Source organism: Aethalodelphis obliquidens, unplaced genomic scaffold (assembly GCF_003676395.1).
Source record: "Aethalodelphis obliquidens isolate GAN/ISIS:26980383/991018 unplaced genomic scaffold, ASM367639v1 scaffold31, whole genome shotgun sequence".
Lineage (NCBI taxonomy): Eukaryota > Metazoa > Chordata > Mammalia > Artiodactyla > Delphinidae > Aethalodelphis > Aethalodelphis obliquidens.
The window spans coordinates 18,182,018-18,208,478 of NW_020837975.1; the positions used below are offsets into that span (position 1 = coordinate 18,182,018).

General features: G+C 39.9%; 1 protein-coding gene across 2 annotated transcripts in view; it reads right to left on the reverse strand.

Annotated features, from left to right (window-relative positions):
* The window catches only part of PTCHD4 (patched domain containing 4), a 175,333-nt gene that overhangs the window by 106,736 nt on the left and 42,136 nt on the right, over positions 1-26,461 (reverse strand). For both annotated transcript variants that reach the window (XM_027126816.1, XM_027126817.1), the window contains one exon: positions 16,473-16,953. In XM_027126816.1, the coding sequence (XP_026982617.1) occupies positions 16,473-16,953 (481 nt within the window). The remainder of the gene's footprint in view (positions 1-16,472; positions 16,954-26,461) is intronic.

The window sequence follows — 26,461 nt, forward strand, 5'->3', positions numbered from 1 at the left end:
ATATATATATATATATATATATATATATATATATATATATATATATAGGCAGATAGATAGGAATATATATGGGAGGAATATATATATGGGAAGTGTGAGACAAATACAAAGCACAAAATAGAATGGTAAATTTAAACTCTCCAATATATGAAATTATATTAAAGGAACTAAAGGGATTAAGTTCTTCAGCTAAAAGACAAAAATCATTAAGACAGGAAAAATCTCCACATCCAACTATATGCAACTTACAAGACACATATAGAAAATCTAAGAAAACAGAAAGGTTGATACTTAAAGAATGGAAAAAAAAATATTTTAAAAATATAAACAAAAGATTCTGATGAAGCTAAACAGACTTTACAGCAAAAATTGTTTTTAGAGATAGAAAATCAGTTTACATTGATAAAATATTTAGTTCACCTAGAAGAGATAATAATATATATTTTTATGTACATTATAACATAGGTTGTGAAACTATGCAGAACAGCTAAGAGCTGATAACCTTAAAAGTCAGAATAGGGCTTCCCTGGTGGCGCAGGGGTTGAGAGTCCGCCTGCCGATGCGGGGGACACGGGTTCGTGCCGCGGAATGGCTGGGCCTGTGAGCCATGGCCGCTGAGCCTGCGTGTCCGGAGCCTGTGCTCCGCAACGGGGGAGGCCACAACGGTGAGAGGCCCGCGTACCGCAAAAAAAAAAAAAAAGTCAGGATAATGATTATTGCGAGGGAGAGGGTATGATTAGAAAGAGGCTATAGGAATGCTGGTGATGTTCTATGTTTTAATCTGAGCAGTATTCACACATGTTAACATATAACTATTAGTGAAAATAGTATATATTCAGGTTTTACACTTTTTTTGCACATATGGAAATTGTTGAGTTATTGAATTAAGCAGGCTGCATTATAGTATATATATACAGTCATCTCGTTTTGTTTCATATATTGACATATTTCTCTCTCTATATATATAGTCAAAGAATAAACATGAAATTTTTATCAACAATTATCTCTGGATGACGGTTTTAGATTTTGTTTATCTTTCAGTGTTTTCCTAAAAATGCATTGTTTTTGTAATAATGGAAACAAATGAATTAGACAAAAACAAAAACCTACTACCCAGGAATAGAAAACAGGGTTTCTAGCAAGAAGAGAGTTAGTAGAAGGATGTGTGTCAACCTCAAAAGTGGAAAATGAATAGCTTTGTGGAAAGTGAGACATAGATAGTCAATGAGAAGGAAATACTTGGAAAGCGGCAATGCTGAAAAGGACTTCGGGGGGAGTGTGGACAGCAAATTAGGTAGAAGCTTGCGGTAAAATGTGCCAAGAACAAGCACCAATGCTATTTTCAGCTGCAAAAGCACAGGCACCACGGCCCAAAACAAGGACAGGCAGCCTCTTTTTATATATATTTGGAAAATCTGACTGTAAGGCAACAATTTTACATCAAACTACTTTTAGCTTAAACTAGGTACAAGGAAGAAAATAGCCACCATGACCTAAAAATGATTATGGTGATATGGAATTTTCCAATGAGATAACTTCTCATTCTTGTTTTGCAGAAGGCACAGCCTCTCTTAATGCCAGCCCTAAGTTTTACCAAGGGTGATGGTAAAAACACGTGTGTTTAAAACTTTTTCTGTAGGATCTTTCTCAAAAACGGCCTATCGTAATAGCCGTGAAAAGTGCAAAAACAAGTCTGCATAGGAAGCTTGCATGCCCTCAAGACTTCAGCTTACTGGAGAAAGCAAAGTCCTCACACAAGAATGGCTTCTAAAAAGAGATACACTGCCCATTGTCCAAGGGACATTGTGAATTTAAGATGTCCAAAATGGCAGGCAGAGCATGACTGCAGATGTCCAGATGTCAACTGGTAATCAAATTCAGGTAGGCAAGGCAGACTGCTCCTTAGGTCCATGGGTGACCAGGAGTTGGGCTGGTAGAAAGTAGGATTCAGTGCCCTTAGAGAAGGTTGGTTGGCTAGTGTTAAGCAGAGAATTAAGGTAGGCGGATGGACTTGAGGGCAGAATGTCAGATCCAACAAGATACTGGGATGCTGTATATCTTGCAAGAGATTGAAAGGCTTGGTAGGACATACAGAAATCCTTCAAATGGTATAAATAAAAAACCTTAATTGAAAGACTACTTACAGAGATATGAGCAGAGCCAATGGGAAAAGAAACAACAACAAGGGATGTTGAGGTACCCAGAGACTATCAAGAGCAGGAAGCTGTTACCACTTTTAAGTCTAACAGAATAAAGGGAGGAAATAGTATGATCAGGGTCCGGTAAGAGCTATAGATACAGAGGAGTGGCTGCCTGTCAGAGACTGGAGTTATTGCCGGAGAAATAATGCCAATGCAGGGAGGGAGGGAGCAGGGAAGAAAGACCTTGACCTCTTTCTCTTTCTGTCCTACTATCTCCCGGCGATGCCTCTTGGTGGCCAAATCCAACCCAAAGCCAGAGGAAAAGGGAGCCTGGGTGATGCGTCCATAGGAATCAGCCTTCCAGAGCAAAGATCAGGGAAGAGAAAGGTAGAGAAGAAAATCTGTTGGTGATGATGGAGAGTGCAAACAGAGAGTTACAGGCACAAGTGCTTTTCAAGGAACCCAAGGTGAAGGCCAATTATGCATAGTGGGCTAATATGGCAGAACGGTCAATCCAAAACTAATTTAAAAATACTTCCTCATTGTGCTAGGCCCACTACTAGTTGCTAAGGATACAAAAACAGTAAGTTGATCCTTTCTAATGAAAGCTCTGCAGCCTAACATGGAAGTAAATATAGGCATGTAAACAAGGATAAGCAAAAAGGAAAATCAGTCGTTCTTGGGTTTAGAAGTCATTAAAAATTTCCATAGAGCAAGAGGCATTTAAGCTTTGAAAATCAGAACAAAGCAGAGATAGAAGGGAATCTCTAGGAAAAGGAATATCATGAGACATGAAACAGCCTTGTATATCTGGCCACATAGCAGTTTGGTTTTGGTCTGAGCAAAGAATGTGAAGGAAATTGGAATTAGGGGCTGCATAGAGATGAAGCCCACAGGCCTCCTTTGACAGACATGTCTCCCTTGGCCAGACTGCTATAGACACACAGCAGTGCTGACCTGAGATGGTGTGTTGATAACCTTGTCTGGATAGGGTGGGGAATACAGGAACTCACATAACCTGCTGCTGCTTTAGGGTTCTCATCTTTCAGGATAAGGTTAAGAAGAATGAGCAGAAAGGGCAAAGGGATAAACAGACTGGAATAAATAATAAACCAAAAAGAAAGATCACAGGGGGAATAGAAAGGAGGAACCACAAACACTTTGAAATCATAGAAAGATGGTCCCTCTCTGAGGATTAAACTCATCAGTAAATAATCAAAGGAGAAAGAATGTCTCCTAGTCCCAACAGAAACACTCTTTACTTAGTTTACTACATAGCGATATTGAGTCATCTTAGAGAATCATCTTAGAGAGAAAGCTTATCAATGGTGGTGGCCAACACAGAATGAATGGTAAGGTCTAGCAATGTGAGCATCTGTATTGGGTACACAGGACTTCCCAAGGGAGAATGACACTGAATCTGGGAAGCACGGGTGGGCATTTTGGCATCATTCTTTGTGGGAAACAAGGAAATCCGTCAGACATCACTGTGGGGTTTTTTGTTTGCTTGTTTGTTTTATATTTATTTATTTTATTTATTTTTGGCTGCATCAGGTCTTCATTGCTGTGTGCGGGTGTTCTCTAGTTGCGGTGAGCGCAGGCTCTAGGTGTGCGGGCTCAGTAGTTGAAGCACACGGGCTCTGTAGTTGTGGCACACAGGCTTAGTTGCTTCCGCACCATGTGGGATCTTCCCCGACCAGGGCTCGAACCCGTGTCCCCTGCACTGGCAGGCGGATTCTTAACCACAGTGCCACCAGGGAAGTCCTAAAAATTTAGACTTGACGGAACTCGGCGGTCTCTGTGAGACGGGAGGGCGCACTCATCACTGGCACCACCAGCGTTTCCCACCCCGCCCTGCTGGTCTGCCTGCCTGCGTCAGGGATCACATGCTGCCTCACTGTGTTTTAATTTATGTTCATCACATAGCCCTCTGAGTCTTTTTTATATATCTTGAGAAAGGGAAGCCTAGCTAGTGTAAACCACTTTTTGAAAAGGTTACCAGAACAGAGATTCTGGCTAACATATTACCCTTGTCAACCTAGTTAATGGGATTCTTTCACTGAGAATCTAGTTTTGTCACTGTGTTTTTATAGTACAATTTTTTGACCTGTAAGACAGCCATTCTAACCCTAGAATACAGTAAAATTACAATTACTTCTACCCTTTGGAGCCTCTTGGCAGTCTTACTTAGTTCTCATGACAGAGATACAACCTCACTGCCTCCATCCTTTTGGATTTTCTGCATCTTAAAAATAGGTTAACTTGTCTGCAAGAGAGAAAGTTAAGGTCTTAAGTAGACGTCCTGCCTCTAGGAATACTTCAACAAAAAGACTACAGGCTGTCTGTGGATATAACAGTTGATCAAAGCACAGCCACTCAGACTGTAAGATACACTTAGTTCACCTCAAGTTTAGTTTCTACCTTCCATTTTTTTATGAAAGAGGCACCATAGGATGGTAGAGGACGGGCAGTTTTCAAACATTTTTTTTTTTTTTAATTCACAGGAATTTTTCCTCAAACTAAATATCTATGGAGACTTGTCATGTAAAAATATCAGAAGAAAGTTTCTGTTCGGAAGCAGGAAGGAGCAGCTGGGACTTCTGGGGGCTTAATTCTTTCTGAGGCCCACTGCACCCCCAGCACACCCCGAGGACTCCCCAGGGCCGAGTTTGAGAACTGCTAACAGAGTCAAGGAACCTGGGAGGGAAAATCAAGTAATACAGGTTCTGACCTTGGCTCCTCTCCAGGCTTAAGAATAGTTCTCATGAACTAGTTTCATGAACTAAATATTTCCTCATTTAATGGAAACAGCTGCCCTACTTGCCTCTGGGTGAACAGGAAGCCATCTGCATGATCAAATGGCCAATGGGATACTTTTAAGGTACATGACGCACCAAACAAAAGATACAACATTTCGACTATGCTCTCATGTTTGGAAATTCAAACGCTCCTCATTACATAAACACTTTCAATGGCTTTGTTTAAAAGCCATGGTTCTAAAATTTTTCAAAGAACACGTACAATTTCAAACACAGATTTTTATCCATTTCTAATAAAAATCTCCTTCATGTCTGCTGTGAGCTAGTGAAATTACAAGTCATTCATTCAAGAAATAATTATTGAGCACTTCTTATTCGCAAAACATTGTACCAACACAGTAAACTTTATTATAAAGTTGCCCTGACCCTTGACTTTGACAGAGGAAAGGAAGAGGAAGGTGACTGAACTATAGAGTGAATCTAGCAACTTGCAGTTAATTATTATGAGTCCTTATTATATGCATCACAGTTTCACCCCAAAATCTGCAAGTTAGGTGCCTTTCACTGGTTTCTCTTCGTGTGTGTGTGTGTGTGTGTGTATTTGTGTGTGTGTGTGTGTGTGATTTTGATTGGTTTTCATTCAATGAAATGAGCCATCTAATCTGTTTCTCCCCAAATCCACCACTTTTTATTTTTTTTGCTAAAATGTAGTTTAACCTACTCTTATATCCAGTCCTTTGTGATAAAATTATCTCCTTTTCCTTCATTATTTCGTTTATATCATTGACTATTATGGTTATACTCTGTTTTTTATTATCTCAAACACTATTAGTAAATTTTCTTAACTAATACTTTGCTGATTTATATTATTAAGTATGATACTCAGTTTAGGATGTTCCACTTAACATTGAAACAATCACTAGAAGTATCACTGGCCAGGACATATTCTTATTCCATTTGGGCCAAGGCAGTGTGAGAAGCAGTAGGAAAAGTAGCAGCATCTTCTTTATATTAAATTCAAACTCAGGTTATAACTTCTCTAAGGGTACAGAGTGATATCTATAAGCCAAGGCTTGAATAATAGAGTTTGGCCTTGGTCTGGATGAAGGCACTGCTCTCTCATTACAAAGAAATCAACCACGATGACACACAGATATGTGATGCCTTCACAAACACCGTGTTCCAGGAAGGCAGGTGAAAATCAGTGTACAAGGATTCTTCAATTCTTGGAAGCCCAAGGCTGGCCTCTAGGACCCTCAAACCAATGCAGGATTAATCTCATTTTTCTCTGCTAATTTTCAATGACTGGGTATGAAAATACTGGCTTGGAAATGAATTGAATCTTGGAAATAAGTCTCTAGTTTGTAAATGAGCTTTATCTGGCTGAGACTTTGCTTTTCCTCAGAAAAGCAATGGCATAGCCTTAATGCATTTTCACCCTTCAAGTTTCAGGAGTTCGAATTGCAATTTTTACCTTGATGCAGCACTGCAGAAAATCCTGATCTGGTTGGCAACTGCAGCTCTTCTGCATCAGGAATATTTTTTTCTTGAACATTCTCATATGACAATCAAGTCAACATCAATTAATGAGGATAGTTAGGGTTGCTTGTGATAGATGCATATTTGAGGAAGGCTTAGATGTCCACACTGGAGAAGTAGTAGAAGCTGACATAGGAACAGTTCTACCATATACCGGATAAATTGATGTCTCTCTCCTTTCCCTGTCTGCTTAAATATTCAAGCCTAATTCACGATCTGATTTAAGAAGTAAAAAAGCAAGGGCATAACATATTAGAAAGCATAAGGCTTAATTACAAATCTTTCCATTTTAAAAGTCTAAACTAGCACATCACCTACCCTTGAGATAAACACAATCACCAAAATGGGCCCATGTGCTTTTCACCCTGAGTAAAATTTTGCTATATAAATACTCTTCCTCATTCCTAAACTCCAACTACCATGGGAGGAAGCTCATTAGCAGTAAAAAGTGCAACAGATGGAGGTGGATTCAAAAGAAAATAAGAATCTTGAGGAGTCAGGATATAATTATTAGTAATGTTGGACAGTGCTTCACAATAAAAACTACATACTATTCAATGCTACCTCAAATGCTTGGCATAAAATTCAGCTTCTTTCTTGTTATGCCAAGATCTGTTCCCTTCCCACCTCCTTCAAAAGGTCTACAAAAACCAGTTAGTGAGACAACATCTTAACTTGTTAAAAACTTCTGTCCTGGGAGGTCCATTTCACAGCTACAAAAAGAGCAGAGATCAATATAAAGAAATGAACTCTGAAGCATAACATATAAAAAATAAGGACATTAAGATATCTAAGCTAAAGACAACCAAAAGTTAAGCTTTCTCCTGCAAAAGTCAACATTTGTAAAATGCATGCTATGGGCACTTTGGACTAGACACTTGAAAAGATGACAAGTAGATCCAGTTCCAGCTCCCAATGAGCCAAAAACCTAGATAACATACAGCCTAAGTGTCAAATGAATGATTCACTGATTAAGGAGTAAAGGTGGAAAAGATGTTAAGGACCAATCAGTCCGACTTCCTCATCTTATGAAAGAGAAAACATGGGAGGCCCAAGGAGAAGTCACCTGAATGGACAGGGACTTGACTGGGCTCCAGGTCTTCTGACTCCAAGCCTCTAAACAGAGAGATATTTTCACATCATTGACCAACATTTTCCCAAAGAAGATGATTATTTATCACCAAGAGCAGGGTGGCTGCAACTGACATAGCTAAAAAATAGCTCCAATAAGAGAGCTTCTAACAATAGGGTCATTTGGGGCAGGTTTTGATAGGTTTAATGACCCCGAGTAAAACAGGTCCTGTGGCAAAACTAACTTATTGAGAAACATTTCAAAACCCTTAATATAATCATTAAAGAATTTTAGCCAACCATCAAACCTTAGAGGGCTCATTATATGCCAAACACTGTGCTGGTCGAAGTCGAGGAAAATAAAAGTGCCCAAGAAGTAATACCTTACGTCCCTGGCAATACCTTCCCCTCCGTAAATCCAGATTCTGTCTCCAGCAGAACCAAGAGGAGCAGCTACCCGTGCTTCTGACGAGTTCTCCCAGTTGCCTCCCTATTAACAAATCCTTACCTATCACCATGTCTCCTTAAGACATTAGTCCAAAGAAGTTTCTAGACAGTGTGTTTTCTAAAAATTTTGATTGTGGCGTGCATTAGGCAATATATCTTACATCATGTCTATTATACACATGTATATTAAACTGAAACAAAAGTACGATGCAATAACACTTTACTATGTGCGACACCTTTTGATATTTCCTATCCTTTTCTACTCTCTTTTCTTCCCCATAAGTGAAATATAAACATGGATCATGATACACTAAATTAAATGACTCTCTAATAGACTATAACCCATTTGAGAAACGCTAACAGACCATTCATTCATTAATTCCACATATATTTGTTGAGTGCCAACCCGAGGCCAGTACTGTTTGAAGTATTTGGAAAACAGCGGTGAATGGAAAAATAAAAATTTACATCCTTTGGGGGCTTACGTTCTATGGCGGGGAAAACAAGTCAAAAAGTAAGTATACTGTATGTTAGATAATGACGAGCTCTAAGGAGAAAACTGAATCAGAGAGGGAGAAAGGGAGTACTGGTGAAGCACTTGTGGTTTTTGATAGAGTGGCCAGGAAAGTCCCCACTGATAAGGTGCCATTTGTATAAAGACCTGCAGGAGGTGAGGAAACATCTGAGGAAGAGCCTTCCAGGTGTACAGGAGAGACAGACAGGTTGAACCTGAGGTCAGAAGGTTAGCAGATGCCAGATTTGTTGGGCCTTGGAGATCATGGAATATCTATGTCTGTTAAATTGGGTCCTTTGAATATCTAATGTCTTTAATCTAACATTTGTCTTCCATCCCCAAATGATCAAATCATAGCCATTGTCATCAGTAATAATCTCGTCTCAAAACCTTTACAGCAAGCATCTCTGGAATCCACCTCTATCTTTGCAGCTCACTCACATTACGACTGTGTGGTGATTGCACTTCCCAAAGGTGACCACAACAGTAGCTCCCATTCTACATGCTCTTCTGCAATGTGACTCTGCCACTCTTTCAGTTCTCTGCCACTGTCTTAAGAGGTGGAGTCCCCACTGCCCTCTCTGGGATCTGGGTTGGCCTTAGTGACTGGTACTCAGATGGTAGAATAGGGCTGATGCGATGCTATGGGACTTCTATGTCTAAGCCAGCCCTGAACTTTTGTCCTTCTCTTGTGCAAAACGTTTTCTTGGAGCCCTGAACCACCATATAAGAAGTCTGACTACCCCAGGAACACCATGCTGGAGAGGCCAAATTTAGATGCTATGCTCAACAGTTCCAGCTGAGATTCTCCTTCAGAAGTCCCAGACTTGGTACCAGCCACGTGAGCGAAGAAGCCATGTTGAAAACTGTTGTTCTAGACCCAACTATGCCAGAACTCAGATATTCAAGCCATCCTCAGCTGAGGCTCTAGAAATTCTAGAGGTGGGAGGAACTCACCTCACTGTGCCATTTCCAAAATACTGACCCACAGATTCCACAAGCATAATCTAATGGTGGTCGTTTTACACTACCCAGTTTTGTGGCGTTTATTATACAGAAACAGATAACCAGAACAGACTCCAGCCTAAGAGAGTTCTCTGACCCCACAAAGAATATAATATTTTGACCTTATCAGTGTTTTACCACGCTGATGAGGCAGAATAAATCCTCGTTACCTTTACTGTTTGGCTTAGTTTATGTGGGAGAGACAGTTGATGCTCATAAAATAATCCATTTGCTCTCCTACATTTGCTATCCTCCCTCACAGTTAGTTTATGGCCATATGTCTAGTTCTGGCCAAGAGCATGTGATGAGAAGTAACTGAATCACTTTGGGTACAAGGTAGTTAATAAGTAGTGTGATTTCTCTATAATTATTCCCTCATTTGTGTACATGCCGGGGAGCACAAACTCTGAGAAGGCAACATGTTGTAAGACAGAGGCATCCTAAATCCCTGAATCTCTGGTGGAAAAGAGTTTCCAAAGAGAGCTTCCCGACCCACACCAAACTGTGATATGAGCAAGAAGTTAATCTTTGTTCTCTTATACTAAATGGATTTAAGGCATTATTTGTTACTGCAACATGGTCTAGCTGATCCTAACTATTACAATGTTCATGATCTGTCATTACAGTCACTCTTTTGCATACACTATAAACCCTCTTTTTTTTTTTTCTGGGAATTTCTTTCCGATTAAATTCATCTCAATGCCTACTCAACTCCTCCCCCAAGCAGCTATATATGGCTGGAGGGGGGACCGACTGAGCAACCACGCTAACTGATTTCTTTTTTTTAATTCATGCACGTAAATGTCAAGGAGATCCCTGTGCTTCCTAGTTATTCACCTAAATTTTATTCTTTATTCTCCAACTTTCTGAAGTGACTCTTTAAGAATCCCTTCACTTTCCTCAAATTAACGCCTCTTTCCCCAAATTTATTTTCAGCTGATGACTTGCTTCCTATTTTACTGACAAAGTTGAAGCCATAGAAGAGAATTTCCATGTGGTTCCACCCCGACATGTACCAATCTATCTGGATCTGTCCATATTTTCTGCCTTCCCTTTTCTTAACTGTAGATGAGAGCCGTCTAGGCTCTTATATAAAGCCAATGATTCTAGCTGTGCTCTGAATCCCATCCTATCTCTCTCTCCTGCTCAATGACATTGCTTCTGCAATCTCTTATCTCTGCTTTACTATGAAGCTTTCTCTACTGTACGTCATCCCCAACTGCATAAACCATTATTTCCCTTTAGTGCAAAAATTCCTTAGAAGAATTAGCTTTACTCACTGTCTTCACTTCCTATGCTCCAAGCTCTACCGAACCTCTTTAAGTTACCTCAGCTCTCCTCTAAAGCAGCTCTTGTCAAAGTCATTCATGACCTTCAAATTCCTAAATCAGGGCTTCCCTGGTGGCGCAGTGGTTGAGAGTCCGCCTGCCGATGCAGGGGACACGGGTTCGTGCCCCGGTCCGGGAAGATACCACATGCCGCGGAGCGGCTGGGCCCGTGAGCCATGGCCGCTGAGCCTGCGCGTCCGGAGCCTGTGCTCCGCAACGGGAGAGGCCACAGCAGTGAGAGGCCCGTGTACCGAAAAAAAAAAAAAAAATTCCTAAATCACACGACCAATTCTCAGTTCTCACCGGACGCAATTTCTTAGCAGCTATTGGAACAACTGACCTCTTGCTCCACCATGAAACACCTTCTTGACTTGGCTGCTGGGACACTATTCTCTCTTGGTTCTGCTATCTCACTTGATAGCCTAATTCTTCTTAGTGTCATTTTCTGAATCACTTTCATCTGCCCAATCATAAGTGTTGGAATACTCCTGGGCTCAGATTTTAGACGACTTCTATTTTCCATCAGTGTTTATCTTTCCAGTTGATCTTATCAGAGTCCATGGCTTTCATTACTAGGTATGTCATGATGAATCCAAAATTTATATTTTCAGCTCCAACTTAATAGATTTTACTTCTGAACCTGATCTGTATACTGTCTTATATCGCCAATTCCACATTTTCCCACTTGGATACTTAATAGGCACCTGAGCACATGGAAAACGAAACTCTTGTATTTCCCCCACAACTTATTCCTCCCACAATCTCCCTGTGACAGTAAATGGCAACTGCTTTCGATTAGTTATTCAGTCCTCAAAGCTCGGGGTCATCCGTGACTCCTCTTTCTCTTACATACCATATCCACTCCTTCAGCAAATCCTGTGAATTCTATTTTCCAGTATTGTATCCTGAGTCTAATCCCTTTTTACCTCTGTCACTGCTCCCATGCTATTTCAAGCCACCATTATAACCCATGAAGATTTTGCAATAACCTCTCACCTATGTATGAGTTATAACCTATAACGATTCTTGCTCCATTGAGACTCATTTCCATAAAATGTAAGTCAGAACACACTCTCATCTCAAAATGCTTCAGATAGCTTACCATCTTAAGTATTAAGTTCTCTGTGCCCTATGTGACCTGGCTGTATGCTACATTGCATAATACTCAGACAGGTGCCCACTCTGCTCCAGCCACACTCCCTTTCTTGCTCTTTTTTAACTTCACCAAGTAAGGTCCATCTCAAGGCTTTTGCATGGATAGTTCTCTTTGTCAAAGACACTCTTTTCTCAGTTAGTGCATGGCTCCTTCTTCAGTTTATTTGGCTCTCTGTTTCAAATTCACTTGTTTAGAAAGGCTTTTCTCTGACCACCTATGCTCTTTATCTCTTATCCTGTTTTACGATTATACTTTATATCACTTATCAATAATATAACACAGTTTATATTTATTTGTTTATTGTCTGACACTTTCCCTTAGCAGGCTTAGAATGTAAGATCCACGTGGGCAACAACTTGATTAGTTCTGTTCAATACTTTTTACTCCAGGACATGGTAGGTGCTCAATAAATATTTGAATAAACTAATAAGTAAATGAATATGGAGCTCAGTTTTTGGATGATGAATGAGAAGGTCTCCTATCTGGAAACCCTGGGTTCACCTGAAAAAAACGAGTCATCTGCACATGTCCAGTGACATCAAGCTGACTAAAGTTAGACTCCTGGCATATAAAACAAACTCAGGATGGACAGCAAAAATAATAGTGAACCAAGGCTCCTAATGTCCCTGGCAACTACCCACAGAAGATCAGCAAGATACAGCAGGAGCCAGCTTGGCATCAGTGTGCGGTATTAGCCCATATTTCTCCTTCCAGAAAGAGGAAACACATCCACATAAAGCAAATGAGGTGAAAAAAAGGCCGACAATGAGTTATAAATTAAATTAGTGGCATTCTCATTGGTTTATGCTTGTACAGAGAAAGGCCATTAAGCTGGAGCTAAAAGGGGTCATTTTAAGCATTTTTAAAGAAATTATTATGAGTCTGGATTTCCCTCTCTGAAATCTTTTCTAGAGAGAATACACATGCTTATAATTATCTTCTTTTCTAAGCCTAAATATTGAACATACAATTCAACAAACATACATTTACCTATAGGGACACCAGCCAAGATATAAAAATTGGTACAGGCTTTAAAAATGAAGGATTTGGAAGTACAGAATACATGCCTCTGAAATGACATTGGGGGTATTAACTGGATGAATGGTCAGAAAAAAGAACAAGCAGATGCAGTATTAAAGAAAGATAGTTGGTCAAAAATAGAATGGTTGAAGAGTAGAACACCTAAGCAACATACCCAGCTTCAGGGATAAGTTCTAATGAGGATGAATGGCTTGAATCTTGGAGCATAATGAAGTGAATACTCACTACCTTTAAGAAATCTTTGTAGGAAGACAGGAATAGAAATAGAGGTTTATAAAAAGAGTTGGGCTTCTTTTCCTTACACCCAACTAACACTGGATTATGCAGTTCTGACACAATGTAAACTAATTCATCAAAGGACTACTTTTAAACAATGCTGTGTGTACCACCAGAAGGTATGTATCTGCCAAACTCAGCTCTCAATCTCTCAATCTGTCTCTCTCTCTCTCTCCCACACACACACACACACACACACACACACACATACACAGAGTCAATAAAGGAGAATGGAGGTTAGAAGTTTGAAGATAATACAAACCTTCAAGGTTTTTACAAAAGAATGATCAAATTCTAACTTCAGTTGAAGAATGAAACGAACAATGTAGGAACTTCAAAATTTAAGACTGAAGAGTCCAAATCCTTCATTTAATAGATGAAAAACTGGGGTTTCCCTGGTGGTGCAGTGGTTAAGAATCTGCTTGCCAATGCAGGGGACATGGGTTCGATCCCTGGCCGGGGAAGATCCCACATGCCACAGAGCAACTAAGCCCGTGCGCCACAACTACTGAGCCTGAGCCCGAGAGCCACAACTACTGAGTCTGCGTACCACAACTACTGAGTCTGCGTACCACAACTACTGATGCCCGCGTGCCTAGAGCCTGTGCTCTGCAACAAGAGAAGCCATGACAATGAGAAGCCCGCACACCGCAACGAGGAGTAGCCCCCGCTCGCCACAACTAGAGAAAGCCTGTGCACAAGCGACGAAGACCCAACACAGCCAAAAATAAAAACAAATAAACAAATAAATTTTAAAAAATAGATGAAGAACTGGGACAAAGGGACTATACCTAACTTGGCCAACAAAACATACAAAGTTAGTGGAAAAGCTGGGATGGAAACCCAGATGTCCTAGCTCTGTGGCATATCCCTTTTATTTCACTAGTTCTCCATTTTGGTATCTTTACCATTATGATCATTTTACAAACAAAACAAAACCAACACCCCCTTGATGGAGCAAATATCTTAAGTAAGTATATATTTATAGGTCTACTGTTGTTATGTTTTCAGAACATAGCAGGAAAGTTCTTCTAAGATTATTGTAAGAACTTGAAGTGCAGGAATACTGAAAAGTAACCATTTACCAGGCTTCTGGAGTCTGCACCGACCCTGTCCAGGGCTGATTTGTGATTATAAAGATGACTGAGAGAGGAGAAAATGTGAAAAGTGTGTGTTTTAGGGTTTGGACATTTACCTCACTGTGGCTTTCAGTGTTCTTATTATTTCTTTAAGGAATGAAAATACCACTGATTTAGTATCTGAGCCTAGAATACAATTCAGCATCACTGGAGACAATTTTTCTCCTTATTTGTATGAAATATAATTCTATACATTATAGAATTTTCTTGATAAATCTTTCCACTACCTAATTAGATTGCCACCAGTTTTAGAAAAAGCCCTCTTGGCTCTAAGGTGCCTAATTTGTCCATCTCGAATGATCCATGTTTCATTTGTGAATCATGCTGCATGATTCATATGAATCTTATATTATTAAGTTAAAAGACTGAGCCCACAAAACATAACAAGTATAAGTGGTTCAAATCTAGACCTACCCTTGTCACTGGTGAAAAAAAAATGCATATATTTCTTTAGCAAATAGAAAAACTTTTTGTTAACAAGATGAACATGCATTTAAACATGATATGCAGAATGCAAGAAAGACTTTCAATTTCTTGAACCCACGGGCTGTTTCATATTCATCACTGAATCCACTGCACGTAACACACCAGCTTAACGACTAAAACTCGATGATACTTATTGAGTGTCTACCCTGTTGTATTACCTTTAGGTATATTCTATTACGTTCAGAAAACAATTCTTTGACTTATTTTTTATCCTCATCATTATTATCCAATCATTATCCTCATTTTATTTTTTTAAGTGACAATAAGCATAGCTGCTTTATTATTATTATCATTGTTATTATTATTTAGTTTTAAGTAGAAATATTGCTGTACCATAGAGGTCAAATTGGAACTGGCTTTTCATTTATCCTCATTTTATACAAGAGGAAACTGAGACTTACAGAGATGAGCTAACAGGGCCACAGTGAAGATGGGTTTCCAGATAAATCCACTTTGCAACGTTGTTCTTGAAAACGTTCGTTTAGGTCAAAATGAAAAGGGCCCAGGTCACCTGGAAGACTTTAACTGCATGCCTACGTCTTTTTTACTTAGTAATAAAGCTATAATTTAGGGCTGATATTAACCTGGGAAGGGAAAAGCAATTATTTTACAGCTGAAGACTCTCCTGTGCGTGTCAGTTCACCATCTAGAGGCCATTTTCACAGTTTATCCTTTGCTGCATGTATGGAATTGTACCACTTCTGACAGAACCCTTCAGTAGCACCACAAATAATCACCGTCATCATCTCTATTCTGATAAGTTCCATCAATCTTGTTGATGAACCATCACTCACTTTTCTTCCCAGACTTGATCTTCTCTTTTGCAAGAAACACACACATGTGCATGCGTGCACATGCACGCGCATGCACACACACACACACACACACACACACACACACACACTCACATACCATTTTCTAGACCGTTTAAGTATGTCTGGGAAAAATGTACAAGAAAGGATAATCTTGACTGAAGATACTCATGAGTTGTTTTCAACAGACACCAAAAAGTTAGAGGCCACATCTTTAAGTGGCTGCAGAAAAATTTTAAATAGAGGTGAGGAAATGGAGTATATTCTCTGCAAAAACTCTGAAATGAATTAATAAACAAAGTCTAATGAAGAAGGTCTTTGAAATTAGAACCTATCGGTGGCTCTCAGAATTTTCATCCCGTGATATCCACTCTTCATCACCATCAGTTTGAGGATGCAACACTAATATGCACCACAAATATCTGTGTGAAACAGGTTTTGGACCTCCTTAACTGCGTACCCCATGATCTTTAACCTATAATTTTTGAAGAGGCTGAGTAGAAGCTTACAATAGTTTGTACTTTAAAAACACTGGACTGCATTAAAGTCCCTGGCATAAATGAGGTGCCTTGGTCAGCCTACAATTTACTGAAAAAGGCCTAATCAGGTAAAACAGACAGCACCCCAGGTAAAATTTTACAACATCACACAGACATACCAATGCAAAATTAAAACAGATTTCCACCTGAGAATTCAAGAAATGTACTACCTTGCCCCAAACCGGTAAGAAGCCGATTACCACAAGGATGGATAGTTACCCATGGCAAAGAACGGGATTCCCAGCAGGGTGGAGTTGTACTTTCCGTCGGTGATGAAGAAGATCCCAGCTGCGGTGACGACGGAGATGCACACGGTGAGCACCCCCAGGAGGCCCAGGAAGGGCTTGCCGCGCAAGCAGTCCTTCATGGAGCTGGAGAGGGTGGCTGTGGTCAGGATCAGCACGAGGCTCACGAGGACCTGGCTTCTGGCCAGGATGCTGGTCTTATGAAAGTCTCTCCAGAGGCTGAAGGATGCTAAGGAGTATAGCTGGAGGTCCCGGTGCTCCGCCTGGAGCTTCCTCATAAGCTTACAGAACTCATTCTCCCACTTCTCCCCTATGAGGTCTTGGGTGGCAGAGCCATAGGTCTGGAGGTAGTAGGTGATTTGAATGGCTCTGGCTGACTTGACCCGCTGGTCCTTGCTGTTCGGCACTTCCACTACCCCGCCCAGTTGGTGTCCAATAAAACTGTTCCTCCCATCCTTGAAAACAGAAAAAGGGGAGGCTGAAGTTACCAGAGGGATGCGCATTCCAGAGAACAGAGTCTTACTCTAAGTGAAGGGGCACAAAAGGCAGAGGTAGACTCCAGCGACTGTGGAACTGATGTGGGTGGAGTGGCATGTTAGGATTTTATACTCAACTCTTTGGAGCTCCATGGGATACCATGCAAAATGATCGGAATTAAAAAGGATGCAAAGAGCGTTGTGAAGTTATACAAGACTTGCCACATGCATAGGAAAATGTACATACATATTATTTCGATCTCATCCATACCCTCATTCTCACCATTTCCTTCTGTAACAATCTATTATAACTCCTTTATGCAGGATCAAGTTTAATCATTCAGTTTCAGCCAAAAGTGAAGCATGGCATGAGTTAACAACTTTTCAAAAATTAAAATAATAATGTGTTTAATAAATACATGCTAAACTTTCTAGGGTTAACACACACACATACTAACACACACACACCTACACTAACACACACACACCTACATTAACACACACGCACCTACACTAACACACACACACAACACACACACACACACATTACAAACATCCACTGTTCTTTGTACTCTGGGGGTACAGCTGTGTATTGCAGAACAAGTAGAAGAAAATACTGGGTTTTTTTTTTACAAATAATTTAATAGTATTGACATGTTTTCTAAATATAATGTGAGCACCTGTTCACTCACTACAACATTCCCTTTAAATACCTGCTCCAGTTGTAGGTTGACCAGAAAGCACAGTGGACAAACCCCCCAAACGAGGCTAAGATTTCAGTTGGGGTTGTCAAAAGTCATCTCAATTTCAGGATTTCACATGAAGTAGAGTAGAGAAGATCATAAGAGTAGGGTTTATAAGAGGGGCAATCACTCTTCTTTAAGGAAGACGAAAGGTGGACACTGAGTTGCTTAAACAGATTCAGAGCAGTAATTCTCAACCGTGTGCCTTAACACTCAGAAAGAAATCCCTGACAGCCATCGCCGAATTTGCCGCATCTGTCATGTACTCCAATGGCAATTTTTGTCAGATGGAATATCGAACCCAGTGGCAGGTTGCAGGATGGAGTCTGGTTCTGAAAAGGTGCATCAGGTCCCAGAAGAGACACAGGCACAAAGGTAAATGTATGCCATGAACAGCTTATGTGTTTGCTACATCAGGCAAGACATGACATGTTTCTCGTGAGGATTTAAAAGTGTAGAGTCAGAACAGGAAACAGAAAGGTAGTACAGAAGGGCAACAAACCCAACTGTGTGGTAACCACGGTTGTTTTCACAGAACCATGAGGCACTGTGTACTCAAGAGACACGTGTAACAAGTACTGTGGACTTAGTACCAGACACCTATATCTGGGGTACTTTTTGTATTTGCATCAAAGCTGCCCTAGTACTTAAGAATGTGTTGAAACTCAAAAAGCTTGAGAAATTTACAGAGTGTACAAATATTGTTAGAAGGGACCATCAAGAATTGCAAGAAAGAAATTTTATAGTCACTCTATATACCCATTTTCCCCCTACATGTTAAATAAAAAGTCTTTCTATTTAATTCAACCTGACTAACTCTAAATGAACGATATATTTCTCAATAAGAATTTAATTTGAGGGTTTTTTCCCCGTTGCTTGGGGTTTCTCCCACTCCCCGTGGCATCTTTGTAATGTTCCTATCTTTTTTCCTTATAAAAAATCAAACTGAAATTCTGACTGTAGGTTCCCAAGGCTCTGTCTTGATTAAATTCTCTGGGGTCCCCCAGTGAGCTGCAGGTGGAAAGGTGGGGCAGCTTTGAGTAAGGAGGTGGAAATTCTGCCCTGTCACTGAGAGACTGTGATGTATGATTTTCACTCTTTCAGTACAGGTCAAATTGCTCCTCAGTTGGGCTTGTTTATTTTTGTTTAAGCTTGGTGTAAGTTTTAGCTCCACCCCTGTTCCCACTTCTTTGAAATCCTATCTGTGATGCTGACATATTTTGGATTAAGATTACACTAGACAGAAGAAACTGAAAAAAAGGATAAAGTTTGTTTTTTTCTCTACCATCCTCTAATCTCTACATATACCTCTCTTCATCTGGCTTCCTACTGTTCCCAGACACTTATACCATCTCTTACTTTTCCCATACTTAGGGAAGTAGTCTCTAAAAAATAACCTGTGATTAGTTAAATACACCTCAGGGTGAATTCACTGAGTCAAATATTAGGGAGTGTTTATTATATACCAGGCTTTCTTCTAGGCACAGGGAAATTACCAGCGAGCAAGATAGGGAAGCTGCCAGCTCTCAATAAGCACACGTTCTAATAGAGGAGACAGGAAAGCAGCAATTAAGTGATTAACGAAGATTATTTCAGACAGAAATAGTAGGGAGAAGATAAAATAGGACTAAGTGCTGGGCAGGAGGTGTCTAGGTTAGATGGTGTGTTCAAAGTGTCCTCTAGAGCTAAGCCCTCTGTGAGGACGTAGACTTGGCCATAGAAGAATAGAGGAAAGCACCAGGCAGAGGGGGAGTAGTGCAAAGGCCTTGAGGTGAAAATGAACGTGGTGGGCTCAAGGAGCAGGAAGAAAGGCCAGAACAGCTGCAGCAGAGTTCAGGAAAAAAGTGGGAGGAGACAAGGCCTGAGGGCTTGGCCGGCAATAGGCCATGCAGGGCCTGGCAGGCCTGGCAAGGAGTTCTTATTTTACTCCTAGTGCAAACAGAAGCCAGTGAAAGGTTTTAGGTGCAGGAATGATGTGCTCTCATCCAGAACTGTCCAAGCAGGCTCTGGCTTCAATGTGAATATACTGAGGGAGAGCAGAAGTGGACCCAAGGATATGAATCAGAGACTTAAATTCATCTTATGTTAATGATGCCGGTTCAATTCATAGAATGATAGAGCTGAAAAATGTCTTCAATATTACGTAAACATTTATACTCAGATACTTATATCACTCATTTTATAGATGAGAAAAACTGAAACCCACAAGGGGAAGTGAACCAGCCAAGGGTTTCTTATCCAATTACTGAGAAATGCAGACTGTATGTGCATGACGCCAGGTCACAGGATTCAGTGCTCTCTCCATTAATCCCACCTGACTCCTTATAAATCCAGGGAAGTTCTGCTCAGAGGATAATTACAGTATATGTTATATTCATTCCTTGTTTCTCCTACATAGAAGCACCTATGAGCTGGGAACTAATGAACTCTTCCACCACAAAATAGGAGAATAATCTCTAACAAATAATGTATAAAAGTGTATTTCCCAAGACTATATTGAGTAGGCTGATTGGGGCAATGGTTTGTACAAGATGTTCATTCAACAGAGCTTTCGAATGTCCAAAGACCTTGTTTATTTTATCCTGGTGCGTGGAGTAGGGCAGATTAAGAGAGAGAAATGCATTCGGTTTGTTACATTCATTTACACATAATGAGACGAAAGCCTATCTTTTATGAAGTCATTTTTGTAAGAAATGGAAGTGAGACAATTTCAAAATGGGGGTGGTGGTGGTGAGCAGCTAGCTAAACCCAGTGTAGACCAGCCATTTAAAAAATCTATATTTTGCCTTGTTTAAGATTTTGACTTTTGTCCAGACACATTATCAGCACCCTCTTTGATCCACCATAATCTCCAAATGAGGCCTGAGGGATGCATAAATCTTTGTTCTGCTGCTAACAATCCCTCAGAAATTTTGCGGTACGCGGGCCTCTCACTGTTGTGGCCTCTCCCACTGCGGAGCACAGGCTCTGCACACGCAGGCTCAGCAGCCAGGGCTCATGGGCCCAGCCACTCCGCGGCATGTGGGGTCTTCCCGGACCGGGGCACGAACCCGTGTCCCCTGCATTGGCAGGCAGACTCTCAACCACTGCGCCACCAGGGAAGCCCCCTCAGAAATCTTTTTGATGACAGAAATGAGTAAAGACAGACAGAACTGCACTTACGTGAATAAATAACTTTAAAAATATTTCCTTTTTCAAATAATAGGAAGTACAAGTCCTCTTCCACTTTTATTGCACAAGCAAGCATGTGTCATAAGCTAGTGAATAGACAGGGGGACTTAGGGGGTACCTGGAAAGAGGATTTGCATGTATCATGGCCTGGAGGCAAAGAATGGCACATGATGTTCAAAGAACTGAAGGAAGTGATGGGATTGGAGGTTACAAAAAGAAGCAGGGCCTCTGCTGTAAAGGCCATGGAAGCTTTATTAAAAGAGCTGGACTTATTGTCCTGCAATAGGAAACCACTGGTGAGTTCTAAGCAGGGCAATGACATGATTTACTTTTGGGAGTGCTCTCTCATTGCACTGTGGAAAATGATTTAGGGAGTCAGGGCGACTCTAAACGAAGGAGGTCAGTTAGGAACTCCCTGCAGTATTTCAGGTTCTTAATGCAGCATGAAAAAAATGTCAGCCCAGGCCGTCGCTAGTAGGTGAATTGTTCCAAGGTGAATCAACAGAATTACAGGTCATGATACTATCTCACCACCATGAAGCACCTCATCACATCAACTCTCCAGGAGCAGTGATGCCAGAAAAAAGAATCTTATATTCTTTAGGTCTTATTTTGTTTATGGTTACTACTCTGTAACTTTTACAATGACTCCCACCCAATCCACACCTCCACAGTGGAAAAGGAAATTAAACTCTTAGAGATTAAGATCAAAGAATGAATTCTCCAAGAGATAGGAGAGGAAAGAGACATGAATGTCATAAACTATTGTGCAGAGAAAAAAATTACTCAATGATGCTTTGAAGTTATAGGAGAGAAAGTGTCATATCTGCTCAATGTATGTGCTAGGTTGACATTCAGAGATTTTCTGTGCAAGATAACCTGGCAGCACAGCTCCTGTCCAGAATAATTGTACTTTTGATCTCATCAATTTTCAATGAGGTCAACGCTGCAAGGATATTGGAAATCTTTAGATGGTCAGTTGTCTTTTATTGCTGAAAAGAAAGACTGCTGTGTATGGTAGATAGTGACATTTCTAAAGGAATGGTACAATTTGTTCTTGTTGTTTGTTTGCTTGTTTGTTTAAATAAGATTTATTTCTTGTATTTGTTTCCTAACATATCTCTTTGTTTTATTCTCAATATCGACTGTACACACAAAGTAGGATTAAATAAAATCATCAGCTATCTTGAATTTCCTCTCTAGAGCTCCATGTTTAGTAGAAACAAGCAAATAATGAGAAAGCAAGTTCCTATAAGGTACTTAGTTTAAAAAAAAAGAATCAAAAGCATTTTCAAAATGAACACTTTAAAGCATTAAATGCCCTAATAAAGAATAAATTAAATTTCTTATGTCACATTACTAAGCTAGAATAGTGCAGGGGTGTATTTTTTATTTTTTTCAAAGAGGAAGTTTAAAAAAAGTAAGGTTTCTGTGTTGCTGCAATGAAATAAGGGCTTCAGCCAATGAGACTACAAGTTTAATTAAGCACGCTAGCATATTAATTTTTAACACGTGTGGCAGACTCAGTTCCAGAACGGAAGAACTTTATTTGCATTACCCTGGGTAACTTTCCCGGCCACTCTCTGAGGAAGTGCTATTCTGAAATAACCTCAGGTCACCATCCAGAGCACAGGGGCCTTGCGAGAGGAAGTAATATAAGGTTACACAGCTAACTGGCAGAGCCAATTACCTCATTCTTGTTTATAACTTCAATGCTCTTGTTCTTAACACAACTGCACATATGTTTGAATAATCTGTGAATATACTTGAAATGAAAGGAAGTACAAGGTAGCAGTTTTGTACACAGACTCAAGAGGCTACTGTCACGCTTACAGCCCAGTGTCAACACTGACCAGCTGTGGGAGTCTCCTTAGCTCTCCGCACGTCAGCTTTATTATTGGTTAAAATAAGAATCATAAGGCATTGTGAGGATCAAGTGTGTTAATACATATAAAACACTTAGAATAGCAGTCAGAAAATGCTGGATATTATTAATGTGTCATAAAGTAAATATTGGAATGATACTGTTTATTTACTTAGCCATCTAGTTATTATTTCTACATTTCCCAGCAACTGTCTGTAAATGTGATGGAAAGCACACAGGGTCCAGGGTCCAGACTGGTTTTAAGCTCCAGGTCTGCTGCTCTACAGTAGGGTGACAGAGGACAAAATGCTTGACTTCTCAGACTGCCAACTGGTTCATCTCCAAAATAAAAGGTTCGGCTTAAATTATCTCTAAAGGTTTCATTAGCTCTGTATTTAATGATCCGTCCATGGTAAAGTCATTAGACATTACAAAGTAGGCTAGAGAAATCTGCCCTGAGGAAAAAAATAATTAAGAAGAAAAGAGAAATGCAAGGTGACCCATGTTCATTTCCATAGAAACAAGAAGCTTTTTATCTTCTTTTAAATCTGGACCCAGTAGCTTTTTCTTCTCTTTGAGTAATTTCCAGAGAGAATTTTTCTCAAATGGAAAAAGATCAAAACTTTGCCCCATTTTACCTACATGTAAATCATTTCTCAGTAGCCCAGCTGAATTCATTTATTTCTTAGATAGTAAAATTCATGTTTTCTTCAGATCGCTATTTCATGAAATCTGAAGAATGAATCACGGAGGATTCATCTTCTCCACTGTACTGGTTTACTTACCACGTAATAGGATAAATGCATTTAATTTCTCCTCAACTCATACAAAATCTTCACACAAATATATAAGTAATGTGTGGAAGCAGAGTTGATATCTACATTAAATGTGAAGCATATAACAATGACCTTTTTATTTCTTTGTAACTTGTATCAGTGACCCTATCCCAAAAATTTCCATTAAAAGCAATATTACTGTTTTAAATGAGTCTTTCACAACGCGAGCACAATGACCACTCAGGGCAAGTATTCCATATTAAAGATTTAAGTTTAATGCTGGTCTACACAAAGGAAGCGGCCATCGCTCACACAGGAGCATTTGAGGAATAGAGAAAGCTTCCTTCAGGAGAGGCATTGAAAGTCTGCCATTATAGCTTTTGCTTTGGGCTAAGAAACTCCCGAAAAGACTAGTTTACGACCACATGCTTTATAAGGAATGTGACACCTGAGCCATTAGCATCTCTGAGTGGAACAGTCGATCAGACTAACAAACTAGAGGCAAACCTGTGCAGAGCTCAAAACATCCTCAAGAAGGCGAAAGTTAGGGAAGATCAAAGGAGTGGGTATGGCAGGCAGGAGTGTGGTGAATCTGTGGGGTACCCAAGGACATGACACACAGGTGGGAATAGGCAAGAAGAGCAGAGTCATTCATTCATTCCAGAAATATTCCAGAAATATTCAGCAAACATATGTTCTATGACAGCCAGCTATTGAGGATAGAGTAGTGAACAGCTATAGTTGTTATCCTCAAAGAGCCTAAGGCTCTGGGGTACAGTGGGAGGTGGTGGAAGATAAGTAAGCAGGCATACTGGTTAACCCAAGATGATACTGGTTAACCCAAGATGTTAAGGTAGCACTGAGATGGAATCACTAACCTAGCAGGGACTAAGAAGGCTTCCCAAAGAAGGTAGCATCTAAGGTGAGACCTGAAACATGAGTAACAATTATCCAAGTGAGGATGGGGGATTTGGTTGGTGAACATGGGGGGCATGGTCTTCCAGGCAGAGGGAACAGCATGTGCAAAGGCCAAGAAAGAAGAGTAAGCATACTGTGCTCCTGGGACTTTGATAATGATTGGAATATACAGTGGGGGCAAGAAAGGGTGATGCAGAGATGGGTACAGGTAAGGAGTATGGAGATTTGTTTGTTCAGAAGCTCTCTTTGACTGCAATGTGAAAAATAAACTTTAGGTGTGCCTTGGGGATGGAGAGGGACACTAGAGAAGGGCCATGGGATCTTTTTTTTTTTTGCCTTCCTCACAGCATTATCTAATCCAAGACTTACCTAACTGATTGAATGAGCATCCAAAAAACGATTTTTCAGATTTTACAGAATACACACTGTTCTTTTTTTTTTTTTTAACCAGGATTTGGCAGCTAAGCTTTTTTTTTTTAAGATTTGATTTTATTTATTTTTGGCTGCATTGGGTCTTCGTTGCTGAGTGCCTAGGAAGGCAAATTGTTAGTCTATGCGTAGAAAGCAAGGTAAGGACAAATAAATGGAAGATAAGGTCTCTTCCTTGGAAGAGTTTATAACTTTGTACGGAAACAAAAGCCTTTTAGATGACAAGAAAATAAAGCTGCATGGAGCATTAGAACTCAGGAGACACTGCTGAAGAATCGTAACTGCTGAGGGCTGCAAAATTATATACATATAGCATGAACTCAACCACGTAAAACTAATTATGCACATATAAATATTCAAAGGAAATTATCAACATTTTAACACTGGCTCTTATTCAGTATAAAATTATAGGTCATGTCTGCCTCTTTGGTTAATCAGGCTATTTTATATTACCTTTTTAAAAAGCCTATTGACTCATCAACAAAAATAATAAAAATAAGTGTGTTAAAAGAACTGAATAAAGGCTAGATAGGAGTGAGAGGGATAAATTAGGTAAGACTTTGAATCAAATTTCACTCAAACAGGCAGCTGGGAGAGGAGGGAAGGCCAAGAATCAAGACTCCCTTAGTCCCAGGCTCAAGTTCTAAGCAGTCTGCATTGTGGCTTCCAAGTAAACTTGAGTTTCAGTGGTTCATTCTTCCTCATGAAGGATCGTGGTTTTGCCCATCGAGACATAATGAACGATAGTATTCGACTTAGAGTAACAGCAGATTCCCAGCTTCTAAGGGTAGGGTAAAACACTAACACACACTCAACTCTCCAGCTGATCTGACCTTGCCCTTGGCTAAGTGTTTTCTTCTCAGAAAAAAAAGATCATGGAGACCTTTGTAGCTCAATGTCATTTTCCTTGTTCTGCACTTGAGTTCTGAAAAGGTCCTCATGAGGTTCTTTTTAATTTTTGTCTTTATACCTTTCCTTCCCATGCGGTTTTTCTTTAATCTGAAAACAAAGGCCAAATTATTTGACCAATCAAATGAAAAATAATTTTTGAGGATTTGTGATGCATAAAACATCATGATAGGCAAAAGCTGATTTCTTTCTTTCTTAAATTATCCAGATAATTGTAACCACAGAGGTCTGGATTATGAGATTGATTAAAACTTCCAGGAGATAGGCCATTAATTTAGGCGGTTTGAAAACAGTGTTGCCATTTATGAACTCCATTTTTCTAATTTCTATTTTTCTTTGCTTTCTAAGATTGTATCTAATTTTCATTCAAAGGGGCCTCTTCTGATAATTAATATGTTGTCTTTTTCCATTGTTATTTGTTTTATCACTCCAACTAGACTTCCAATTTCAGTGAAGTTAGGAAATGAAGGTGGGACCTTTTTCCAGCTAAAGGAAACTAATTTGGGACACATATCTCAAGGAAATGTAGAGAAACTCACATACTGTAAAAGAAGAAATCAATGGCATAGCTTTTATTTGCAGTTGTGGGTGAGGTTACCTGTGTCTTAATACTTTGATAAAACGAAGGTGACACCCTTGTTTCTCTACTGAAGATGAATCAGATCTTAATATCTCAT